General features: G+C 42.6%; 1 protein-coding gene across 1 annotated transcript in view; it reads left to right on the plus strand.

The window, feature by feature from the left end:
* LOC142473311 (uncharacterized) overlaps nt 1-6,087 on the plus strand; it is a 54,236-nt gene extending 48,149 nt beyond the window's left edge. The window contains exon 6 of the mRNA XM_075580509.1: nt 4,425-6,087. Coding sequence (XP_075436624.1) covers nt 4,425-5,790 — 1,366 coding nt within the window. The 3' untranslated portion in view covers nt 5,791-6,087. The remainder of the gene's footprint in view (nt 1-4,424) is intronic.
* Nucleotides 6,088-13,021: the final 6,934 nt, after the last annotated feature.

Genomic DNA, 13,021 nt, shown 5'->3' on the forward strand with positions numbered 1-13,021 from the left:
GCAGAGGTAAGTATAATAAAGAGTGTGGTGTGTAACAACATACACGCTGTATGTGCAGGCAATAGATAGTGGTGCAGTGATAAACACCTATACGCCTAAGAATGCCTCTGTCAGATAATGCCCCAACACTCAACCCCAAAACTAATAATATCAGAAGGCTGCAGCTGCAACACCACAAAGTCAGCAGTGTCTGGTATACGACCGTATCTCCAAGCAGAGTGAGGAAATCTCCCGCTACCACTGTCCTGAACACCGTCCCGCTCGCAGGTGCTATAACCGTGATGTCACTGCACCCCGACGCCGTTTCGTGTCCGTAGACACTTCTTCAGGGGGGCCCTCCTCTCAGGGGATCATTTTTATTCCTTTTTTTAACTCACCTGTACATACTTACACTTGCTACGGCGGGACTATTTGTCAACATTAAAGTTTTGTTATTTTCTGTTTTTATACAGACTGTCTGTCTGGTATTGTTGATATACCCTCATTGGGGTAGTTGGAATTTTGGTTGAAATTAATGGATATGTATCCTTGTTAATTATACTTGTGCATCATGAGTGCGTGCCAATAGGGACCTGGGTGATTCTGTTCGCCATTTGTGTAACTATGTATACCTTGATGACAATGAACAACAGGATAGGGCTTCACCTTTAATTATGGAAGCCCTGCTGCCCATTTAGTCTCAACCATATTTTGGGGTCCACCAGAATAAGATTGATATGCAGGCCAGTGCCTCAGTTCTGCCCTAAGTTTGTCTCAACCTTTCATATCAACCAGAACATCATTGTCTCTTCATTTTGTCCAAACCCCAAGGGTAAAAAGCAAGAGCATTTGCATTGCTTAGACGTGGTTATTACCTTATCTCATTATGTTGTTGTCACAGCATTATAGGAAATCAGGCCGATTGTTTGTACTGTTCTTTGGATAGATAAATGGGGAAGAGAGAGGAGGGGGAAGTGAAAGCTCTTGCTACAGTCTGGAGTATTAGGCGGTGCTAGGAGCAATATATATACATATGAACAAATACTTGCCAAGGCAAGAAAAGGAGCCCCTGTTTATAGCACTCAATTCCCACATGAAAATAGGAATTTGCTTAAAATATAACCTTTAATAGGGTCTACTATATAAAATAATGTTGGAGAAACTGAAAAAACCTCAGTGAACTACACAGAAGCGACACAATAAATTGCTTAGGTGAAAGAAGAACTCTGGTCTAGTGAGCAATTGCCTATTGAGTTACTATGACCCCATATATACAGTATTCTATGCAACAAAAAAATCCCACCTGTTCTCTCTTGGTATATGGAGACCCTTCTCCTGTATGCATCAAGGGAGGGTACAGAAAGCCCCAGAGATGATGTGATAACAAAGATACCACATGATGACCGGATAATATCTGGTTTGGTATCAACTGAACTCCTTAAGAATTCTTGGATGTATGCCATCGGGGCCAGGTGCCTTATTTACTTTAATTTTATCAGGCCGCCTATGAACTTCTTCCTCAGTTAACCAATTGTTCATTAATACATTTGTAGCCAAGTCCCCCTACCCTGCCTCCGGTGTGGGGGAACAGCTCAGTGGTTGGCTGCAGCTCTGCGTGATCAGGAGTGTGGGGGCGGCCATTTTGGTAGTCACGCATGCGCAGTGCAGAGAGGCACGCATGCACAGTCGAGGAGGCAGCAGCCATCTTAGGATAGCTCTACATATGCAGCCGCGGCACTACAAGTCCCAGAATCCCTAGCAGGAGGGATTGCCCACGCCAATGGGATTGGAACAGGGAGAGGAACAGGATATCCTGCACGGGCGGAAAGCCTGCGAGTCAGTCCTGATGGAGGAGGCAAAGTAGAAGGTCGTGCCCAGGAAGCAGTGCTTCCTAGGCTAGGCCTAGTTCTTGCCCCTAGGCCCCATTTAGGCCCTGAGCCATAGTAGTGGAGTGTTGTAAAGAAGGCCCCAGATACGGACTCTTCCCCTTATTGTTATTTCTGCGCCTGTGACTGGATGGTCACGCAGCGCCCTGGGACCAGATCACAGGATCTAGAAACATTGTGTGAGACCCTCCGGCTGGAGCTCACACTGCGAGGAGGATCAGGATCCTTTAGGTGAGAGGGGATTTGTGTTGGAGGCCCCGCTACGTGGGACCCACTCCAACACACCGTGCCAACTGACCGCAGGGTACTAGAGTACCCAGACAGGTACCCAATGTGCACCTACATCTACAGGGGGTAGCGCTACCTCACATTTGGGTGTGATTGATAGGACAGGACACCAGGGGTTATTGGTGCCACAGCACCCTCAGTACTTTGGGGGAACCACCACATGTTGGGTCACTGTTTATGCTGTGGGTATAGGTTATTGTATGTTAGTTTGTGTGTACAGTAAAGCTTAGTTATATACTTTGTGGTGTGTATTACTTATTACTGTGTGTTGGTTCCTGTGAGGGGTTATCCTGTCAACGCTGGGATCCCTCATAGGTGGAGGCGCTGCACTGCAAGGAGAAAGAGCTCCCCCCAGGCTCGCGGAGGCTTAGGCCTCCTGTGAGCAGATGGGTACAGCAGCCCGCGTAGTTCCCTTAGGCATAGGGAAAGGGGGTTACACTTTACAAACTTCCAGTGCTAGTAGACTCCTTACTGCTCATTCTAGTTGATGTGCTTTATGATGTCATCCAGCTCCGTAAAGTGTATGTATGTATATTTTTATTTATATTGCATCATCAACGTATGCAGTACTTTCCCCTGGCGGGGAATATGGTCCCTGGTTATGGTAGGCCGGGGTCTCCTGGACACTATACCTAGTCCCCCTCTATCTTTGCACTCCATCTGAAAGTGTACTTTCTTCTGTACCTTTCTTGCTGTTTTGGTTTCACCACAAAAGCCTATCCTGATCTCAGCAGCGCTTCCAAATGTATCACTAATTTCCCGCCCCCCCCCAGTTGGAGATGCACAGCTTCTGCTACCTATAATGTGGTGCGAGTACCTGTTAGGGTCAGGAAAGCTGAGCTGTGGTGATATGGAAATCAGGACAGGCTTAGGTTCTTCTCTGAGCTTCTCAGGGTGCTTAGTGCCTTCAGCAGTAGTGAGCTCCAGGGTGTTCAGAGAGAAGTCCCCACTATTGCATACTTCTTCCCTCCTGCCCAGGGACTGACACTTAGGAGTATGATGAACAAGGGTCTTTATTCTGGCAATCACTGCAGATGTTCTTTATACAGCGGTTCAGGGTCTCAGAGGCTCCAGGCCTCTGGATGATGCGTGCCCCATATAGTACAGGGCATCTGCTGGATTCCAATCAGATGTTCCCCTATCCACAAGGGTTGGGGGTGAGAGACTCACAGCTGTACTGCTCCCTTCCTCCTCCAGAGCAGAACTGACTAAATTTGGCACTGCCCCTCATCAGGAAGCAGAAGGGATGGGCTCATGGTCTATACCTATCCCTGGTAGGCTTACACAGGCCATGAGTCACCACCTTCATTCTGTCCATCAGAGAGGAGCATATAGGGGGGGCAACAAGCCCACAGAATTAACCTGTCATAGCCTGCAGCTAGCAGGACTTGCATAACAGGGGGAATACAGGCAGAATAGACACATAGAGCGTGGTCAAATGTATACAACAAAAAAACAAATATACCCAATGCTACATCCAATGTGACAAAATTCATAGTAAAATACTTCATTGTTTGTATTCTCATGAGTAAGGTTCATTTAGTAATATTAAGCAACAGTCTGACTATGAGAGAAGGAAAGGGAGGAGTCAAATATTTCACCAAGGCAGCGTGCTTCAGAAATTTGATGAATCTTAGTTTTATTGATTGCTCAATTTTCTTAAACTTTTTTTTGTCCCAATCTGGCCCGGTTTAAATACCCATGTAGTGTTCTCCCATCTATCTTTACACTGTATATTTCTGTCTGTGTTGGTTGATATTATTCTCTCCTTATTATGATAGATTAGGAATTTATTAACTACTTCTCATGGACAATTATAATGTTAATAATGATTTTGATGACATACATGTACACTTAAATAAGTAATACAGTACATACAAATTTTATATGTATGAAAATGAATTCACTATGTGAGCTGCCAGAAACAAATGTCAGGTCTTTGAGGACCACCACCAAACGTCATTAGGGGCCACTGAATATCCAGGAGCCACGGGCATAGAGTAAAGAGAACATTAAGTTATGTTAATTAAGTAGTGATAAAATAAATAATGTAGCATATTTTACACTAGTAATTTGCTTCCAATAATTTGCTTTACAGATTGAAATAATGGGAGTTCTGTCTTTTTTGTTTATTTTTTTAGAGAATTGCCGGAATGAGAAGCAGATCTTGAGCTTCGATATGTCCAGAAGCAGGTTGACTCCTTCCAGTCCGAAAGAGCCAGAAATCCACGATTCCTGTCACATATTAGAAACGTGCAAGGAACCAATGCCACCTTTTAATTGTACAGAGTGGGGGAAGCAGTTAAGTACTAATGGCAGCCTCCTCAGACACCAGAATAGTCATACAGACGAGAAACCTTTCACATGTGCAGAGTGTGGGAAAATCTTTTCAACGAAGAACAGCCTCTTCAGACACTACAGGATGCATACAGGGGAGAAACCTTTCACATGTACTGAGTGTGGGAAAGGCTTTACACAAAATAGTGACCTCCTCAAACATGAGTGGATTCACACAGGGGAGAAACCTTTCACATGTACAGAGTGTGGGAGAAGATTTTCTAAGAAGTATAGCCTCCTCGAACACCAGAGTAGTCACACAGGGCAGAAACCTTTCACATGTACAGAGTGTGGGAAAAGATTTTCACGGAAGAACAGCCTCCTGAAACACCACAGGATTCATACAGGGGTTAAACCTTTCAAATGTACAGAGTGTGGAAAATGCTTTTCACGGAAGAGCAGCCTTCTCACACACCATATGAGTCATACAGGGGTGAAACCGTTCCCATGTACAGAGTGTGGCAAACAGTTTAGTTCTCAGAGCAGCCTCCTCAGCCATAAGATAACTCATACAGGGGAGAAACATTTTATCTGTGCAGTGTGTGGTAAAAGCTTTTCATTGAAGATCAATCTCCTCACACACCACAAGATTCATACAAGGGAGAAAGCCTTCACATGTACAGAGTGTGAAAGAAGTTTTTCACAGAAGAGCCGTCTCCTGAAACACCACAGGATTCATACAGGAGAGAAAGCCTTCACATGTGCAGAGTGTGGGAAACAATTTAGTACTCAGTTCAGCCGCCTCAGCCATGAGAGGGTCCATACAGGGGAGAAACCTTTCACATGTGCAGAGTGTGGGAAAAGCTTTTCAATGAAGAACCACCTTCTCAGACACAAGAGGATTCATACAGGGGAGAAACCTTTCAAATGTACAGAGTGTGGGAGAAACTTTTCACGGAAGACCAGCCTCCTTGCACACCACAGGATTCATACAGGGGAGAAAGCCTGCACATGTACAGAGTGTGGGAAACAATTCAGTGAAAAGTACAGTCTTTTCAAACACCAAAGAATTCATACAGGGGAGAAACCTTTCACATGTGCAGATTGTGGAAAACACTTTTCACATCAGACCAGCCTCCTTTCACACCAAAGGATTCACACAGGGGAGAAACCTTTCAAATGTACAGAGTGTGGGAAACAATTCAGTCAATTTAGCAGTCGCCTCAAACACCAGAGAAGTCATACAGGGGAGAAACCTTTCACATGTACAGTGTGTGGGAAAAGCTTTTCACGAAAATATAACCTCCTCAGACACGAGAGGATTCATACAGATCAAAACCCATTTGCTTGTTCAGTGTAGGGTTGTGAAATAAACAGGTAGCATAGCAATAGCACGGTAATAAAAATGGGCGGTAACACTACTTTTCCTGATTGCTGGCTGAAGAAAGCTGACTGTTGCCAAGTCTGGAAGAGAGAAGAGTGGGTAGAGGGAAAGAGGGTTTTTCACAGAGAAAGAGAGTGAAGGGGGCAGCTCAGGCAGAGAGAGGGGAAGGGGTTGATCTGGCAGAGAAATGTAGAAGGGGGCGGATGTTGCGGAGACAGGACTGGTGGTGGGTCTGCCAGAGAGGAGGGGTGGTTTAACAGAGAAATTGAGGCGATGGGTCTGGCAGAGGAGGGGGTGGGTCTGGCAGAGAAAGGAGGGGGTGGGTCAAGCAGAGAGAGAGTGGTCGGGTATGCCGGAGAGAAAGTGTGGAGGTTGTTTGAACTGGGGCGCTCCCTAGGATTTGTGGCGGAGAAAGTGCTGCAACGCCTAAGCTATTCAAATAAATTGGAATATAGATATGTGATGGTGTACGAAGTGTAAAAGAGTATATAAAAATATATACTGGCCCTTTTTTGATGATTTCCTGGTTGCTGCTTGACTTCGGAGAAGGGAATCCCGTCTCCTTCTTAGCGTGGCAGTTGTAGTGTGAAGAAAGTCAGCGCAAACCTCATGGGCCTCCCGATGTCGATGGAACCGAATGAAATATGGATGAAAAATAATTAAAATCTCAGTGTATTAGATACACATGTGGGGGATGGGGGAAGAGGGGGGGGGGTGGGGAAAGGGGGAAGGGCAGGGGGTGGAAGTAAGGAGGAGGATAATGCTGGAGAGGTTGATAATTGGTTTTCCACTTTAACTAATCAAAGAATACATAAAATTATGGATTCAGTGACTCACACGGGCTTGTGTGGTGTCTCTCCCTCAACGCTGACTGTAGTGGATTTATTACAGACTCATATGCTGGAGTCTCAATATACATAAAACTCACACGGCCTGATGTGAGTCCTTGTCCTCAGAGGGTGATGTCCTGTATGGATGGTGTCTGGGTTGTCTCAGCAGAATTATCTCCCGATGGGTGTAGTGTGTGAGTGTCTCCTCTCCCCGTTTCCCAGATGACCAAAAGGAGTGTATGCCAACAAGGGTTAACAACAATAAAAAAGGTCTTTAATGGGTATACAGTGGAGACATAAGCATATGAAATGCAAGCATGTGGTGAACCATAAAAAGTATAGAACAATCTATGACAAAATGAAATAAATTATACTATGACACAATGAAATACAATAAAATAAGACACAATGAAATAAAAATGAAATAAAGCAAACACAAGGACTACACTCACACTTGATGTCAGATAAAATGGCCCAGCCTCAGCCGCTCGGTACACTCCTGCACGGTCTCCTCCTCCGTTCTTGTTCCCACTGGCGCGTCCGGCAGTGGAACCGGAAGAGGGGATCTGCACCGGATGTCCTGTAGTGTGCTGGGTCCCTCTCTCAATGAGCTCCGGCAGGGAACAACATGTTTCGCAATAAGCTTCGTCAGGTTCCTGCCGGATGCTCATTGTGTACTGTATATATAGGTATCCCCCTTTAGTTAATTGGTTGATCACCTGTTTCTGATTAAAATTAAAACGGAGTAAAAATGACTATTTTATGTCTTTATAAGTGTTGCCGTTATTAGCCCTTAGTATTTATGGTAACCGGATGGTGGATTTCAACTTTGTAAGAAGAGATTGCATAATAAAAATTGCATAGTAGAAATTGCATAATGAAAATAATCTTTACCCAGCACTAATTAAAAATGGGTGTTCAAACAGGCTTAGTTTTTCTTTCAATTGCGCGACTATCTGGTGGGAACAGTATTTTCAAAATAATCACAATGTTAGGAACCATTAAAATCCTCCGTGAGTCCCTTCTTTTAAACTTTTTTTGCTATGTTAGAATCTTGCCATTCGTGATACAATGGTGCCACCATGTGGCCAAACGTGAAAATTACATTCTACCTTGACATTGCAAAATCATATTTCTTACTGTGGGCAGTATGCCCTACATTTGTACAAAACACATTTAGAATGGTTATAAAGAGTGGTATATTAGAAAGGTATTTTAAAAATAGGGAAAAAAGGGTTTAGAACCTAATGATTTGGCAGGCACATTTGAAATGATTCAGGGAACATCTAAAAACCTTTCCTTCCTTGGAAGAGCAAGAATAAGTATACATACACAGTTAAAACCTAATGTGGCTCAATCCTTAGGATGGAGAACCCTGGAGTGCTCGTTCAGCTAACTAGACATCATTTAATGGATCGCATAGCTCTTAGGAAATAGTAGATCAAAAAACAAATATTGGAGTGCTCATTCAGATAGCTGGAGTAACTCCGTGTTTCACTTCACACTTAGATGATTTGCAGTCTGATAAAAACTTTGATAAAAACTTTATCATGGTTTAAACCATGGTGCCACCTTGTGGCTGTGTGTGGAAATTGCATTGACATTGTCATTTCTAATAGTAAGTCTGTGAAACTTAAAAGATGTTCAAGGTTATTCGTTGCTAGTTTCTAACTTCAAATCTGCTTGCAGTTTCATACAGAGTGAGTTCATTAGTTGTCCCGATGATGTGCATCACTTTTGGTCCTCGAGGGCAGGTTCAAGGTGAATTCATATACGATACGCACTCCCCTATACGAAATGGGATGGGAGAGGAATCAGTGTGTGTTTGGACATGCTTCTGGAATGATTTTTAAAAAAAATGACTTTTAAAAAGGGGGAAATGGAAACGGATCAATGTGTGTTCAAAGAAAGGCTGCAATGTCTATATCTACGTTAAGGCCTGCGGGTGCCAGGCTTTTCAGTTTATATATCCAAAAAGTTTCTTTTCGCGATAGAGATGTCAGTCTGTCCCCTCCCCTCCAATGAGGGGGGACTACTTCGATGCCCCTAAATTCAAGGCCTGATGGGTCTCCTTGGTGATGCAGTGCAAAATGCTTTGAGACGCTATGTGTCATTAATTTGCGTCTAATGTTCCCTAGGTGTTCCAGAATGCATACCCGTAGTGGTCTACTGGTACGTCCTACATACTGGAGTCCACAGGGGCAATTTAAAAGGTAAACTACGAATTCTGATTTACAGTTGATAAAACTGGTGATTTTAAACTGTTCTCCTGTTATTTTAGAGATGAACTGAATTTTTTCTTTGGTTCCCTGTTTGCATGCTTTGCAAGAATTACATCTATGGAAACCTTTTACTTTTTGTAGCCAGTTGGGATCATGGCCTGTTACACTATTTTCTGGCCTAAAAAGGCTTGGTGCTAACCTTCTTTTGATATTGTCAGCCCTCTTATAGATGACTTTCGGCTTCCCTGGAAGATAATCCTTCAGAGTGGGGTCTCCTTGTAGGAGATGCCAGTGTTTATTCAGAATTTGTTGTATGCTTCCTGCATCTTGGCTGTACTGTGTTAAAAAGCTATGCTGAACTCCTCTTTGGGCTTTGGTGGATTCGTTTTAAGGATTTCACTACGTTTGAGCTTCCCTACATCTCTTATTGCTATATCCATTTTGTCGTTATCATAGTTTTTAGCAATGAAGCGGTTTTTAAGTATATTGGATTGCTCCCTATAGACATTATCATCGCTACAGTTTCTCCTAATTCTGCGAAACTGTCCTGGGGGTATGTTCTTTAACCAATTTTTGTGGTGGCAACTGGTGTTGAGTAAGTAATTGTTACAGTCTACTGTTTTGAAGAAAGTTTTGGTCTTAAGTACATTGTCTTCTATATAGATTGTCAGATCTAAGAAGTCTACTGAGTTAATTCCTATACACGACGTGAAAGCCAAATTTCTCTCATTATTGTTAATGTAATTTAAGAAGTGATTCAAGTTTTCGCTACTGCCTTTCCAGATGAAGAACACATCATCGATGTATCTTCGCCACAGGACGAGATCCGCACCATAATCATGGTCCGACCAGATGGTGTCGGTCTCCCAATTGTCCATGAACAAGTTGGCATAACTTGGTGCGAATTTCGTACCCATCGCTGTACCACATTTTTGTAAAAAGTAGGTTCCATCGAAATTAAAAAGGTTGTGTTTAAGAATAAAATTGATACTTTCTAAAATAAAGCGTTGCTGTTCTATTTTAACCGTTTTATCGCTTGTTATTGTCCTATTGATGGCTTCGATTCCATCATCATGCTTTATGGATGTGTATAATGAAGTTACGTCACAAGTGCACATTTTATAGTCTTCTTGCCAGACTATCTGTTCCAATATATTAAGAATTTGCGTGGTATCTCTAAGGTAAGACCGCATCTCCGCAACATATGGTTGCAGGAAGCCATCTATATACTCTGATAGTCGCGACGTGAGCGAGCCTATCCCAGAGATGATGGGTCTCCCTGGTGGTGCTTCCATGTTTTTATGTATTTTAGGTAGAAAGTAGAATATCGGTATAACTGGGAACTTGACATTAAGATAGTCATATTCTTTCTCATTTAGGACTCCTGTCGTCCTGCCTTTATCTAGCAGAGTGAGGAATTCTGTACAGAATTCTTTATGCGGATTCGTCTTTAGACGTGCATAGGTGACGTCGTCAGACAGTATCCTCTCTGCTTCTCCTTTATAGTAAACAGTGTCCATAATGACTACCCCTCCCCCTTGTCAGCTTGTTTGAATGTGATTCCCTTATCTTTTTCTAAGTTTTGTAGAGCGATTTTTTCTTTAAGTGTTAGATTATTTTTTGTTAGCTTAGTCGTATTCGAGGTCAGTCTGTCAAAATCCTCCTGTATTTTCTGATGGAATACTTCAAGATTATGGCCTTTCGCCCAACTAGGATAGAATTTAGACTTATTTTTGAGGTTGGAATGTTTGAACTCATCACTCTCTATGTTCATATTAGCATTACTGCTCACTATCTCCCTGGTTTGTGCATCTTTTGAGATGAAGAATTTCTTAAGTGTAAGCTGTCTAATATACTTGTGTGCGTCTATATACAGATTGAAGCTCTTCGCCTTTGCGACTGGAGCGAAATTTAACCCCTTTTTTATTAGGTTACATTCATCTATATTAAGTTCTTTTTTACTCAGGTTGAATATGTTATTTAGATCGCTGCTCTTTTTCTGTGTCCTTCGTCCTCCCCGCTTTCCTCGTGTGGTCTTTTTCTGAGTTTTGTATTTGGTGTTTCTATTTCCTTCTGGTCTTCTAACACTAGGAAGCGATTCTGAGTGGCTAAGGGTGGAGGTTTTGTTGTATGGGCCTGTTCTAAAAAATGCCCTGCGGGAACAGAGGGCAACACACAGGGAACGACAGGACAAGGAGCAGGGCTATGCTAGATAAAGGCAGGACGACAGGAGTCCTAAATGAGAAAGAATATGACTATCTTAATGTCAAGTTCCCAGTTATGCCGATATTCTACTTTCTACCTAAAATACATAAAAACATGGAAGCACCACCAGGGAGACCCATCATCTCTGGGATAGGCTCGCTCACGTCGCGACTATCAGAGTATATAGATGGCTTCCTGCAACCATATGTTGCGGAGATGCGGTCTTACCTTAGAGATACCACGCAAATTCTTAATATATTGGAACAGATAGTCTGGCAAGAAGACTATAAAATGTGCACGTGTGACGTAACTTTATTATACACATCCATAAAGCATGATGATGGAATCGAAGCCATCAATAGGACAATAACAAGCGATAAAACGGTTAAAATAGAACAGCAACGCTTTATTTTAGAAAGTATCAATTTTATTCTTAAACACAACCTTTTTAATTTCGATGGAACCTACTTTTTACAAAAATGTGGTACAGCGATGGGTACGAAATTCGCACCAAGTTATGCCAACTTGTTCATGGACAATTGGGAGACCGACACCATCTGGTCGGACCATGATTATGGTGCGGATCTCGTCCTGTGGCGAAGATACATCGATGATGTGTTCTTCATCTGGAAAGGCAGTAGCGAAAACTTGAATCACTTCTTAAATTACATTAACAATAATGAGAGAAATTTGGCTTTCACGTCGTGTATAGGAATTAACTCAGTAGACTTCTTAGATCTGACAATCTATATAGAAGACAATGTACTTAAGACCAAAACTTTCTTCAAAACAGTAGACTGTAACAATTACTTACTCAACACCAGTTGCCACCACAAAAATTGGTTAAAGAACATACCCCCAGGACAGTTTCGCAGAATTAGGAGAAACTGTAGCGATGATAATGTCTATAGGGAGCAATCCAATATACTTAAAAACCGCTTCATTGCTAAAAACTATGATAACGACAAAATGGATATAGCAATAAGAGATGTAGGGAAGCTCAAACGTAGTGAAATCCTCAAAACAAATCCACCAAAGCCCAAAGAGGAGTTCAGCATAGCTTTTTAACACAGTACAGCCAAGATGCAGGAAGCATACAACAAATTCTGAATAAACACTGGCATCTCCTACAAGGAGACCCCACTCTGAAGGATTATCTTCCAGGGAAGCCGAGAGTCATCTATAAGAGGGCTGACAATATCAAAAGAAGGTTAGCACCAAGCCTTTTTAGGCCAGAAAATAGTGTAACAGGCCATGACCCCAACTGGCTACAAAAAGTAAAAGGTTTCCATAGATGTAATTCTTGCAAAGCATGCAAACAGGGAACCAAAGAAAAAATTCAGTTCATCTCTAAAATAACAGGAGAACAGTTTAAAATCACCAGTTTTATCAACTGTAAATCAGAATTCGTAGTTTACCTTTTAAATTGCCCCTGTGGACTCCAGTATGTAGGACGTACCAGTAGACCACTACGGGTACGCATTCTGGAACACCTAGGGAACATTAGACGCAAATTAATGACACATAGCGTCTCAAAGCATTTTGCACTGCATCACCAAGGAGACCCATCAGGCCTTGAATTTAGGGGCATCGAAGTAGTCCCCCCTCATTGGAGGGGAGGGGACAGACTGACATCTCTATCGCGAAAAGAAACTTTTTGGATATATAAACTGAAAAGCCTGGCACCCGCAGGCCTTAACGTAGATATAGACATTGCAGCCTTTCTTTGAACACACATTGATCTGTTTCCATTTCCCCCTTTTTAAAAGTCATTTTTAAAAGTCATTTAAAAAAAAAATCATTCCAGAAGCATGTCCAAACACACACTGATTCCTCTCCCATCCCATTTCGTATAGGGGAGTGCGTATCGTATATGAATTCACCTTGAACCTGCCCTCGAGGACCAAAAGTGATGCACATCATCGGGACAACTAATGAACTCACTCTGTA

The sequence above is a fragment of the Ascaphus truei genome (assembly GCF_040206685.1).
Source record: "Ascaphus truei isolate aAscTru1 chromosome 3 unlocalized genomic scaffold, aAscTru1.hap1 SUPER_3_unloc_1, whole genome shotgun sequence".
Taxonomy (NCBI): domain Eukaryota; kingdom Metazoa; phylum Chordata; class Amphibia; order Anura; family Ascaphidae; genus Ascaphus; species Ascaphus truei.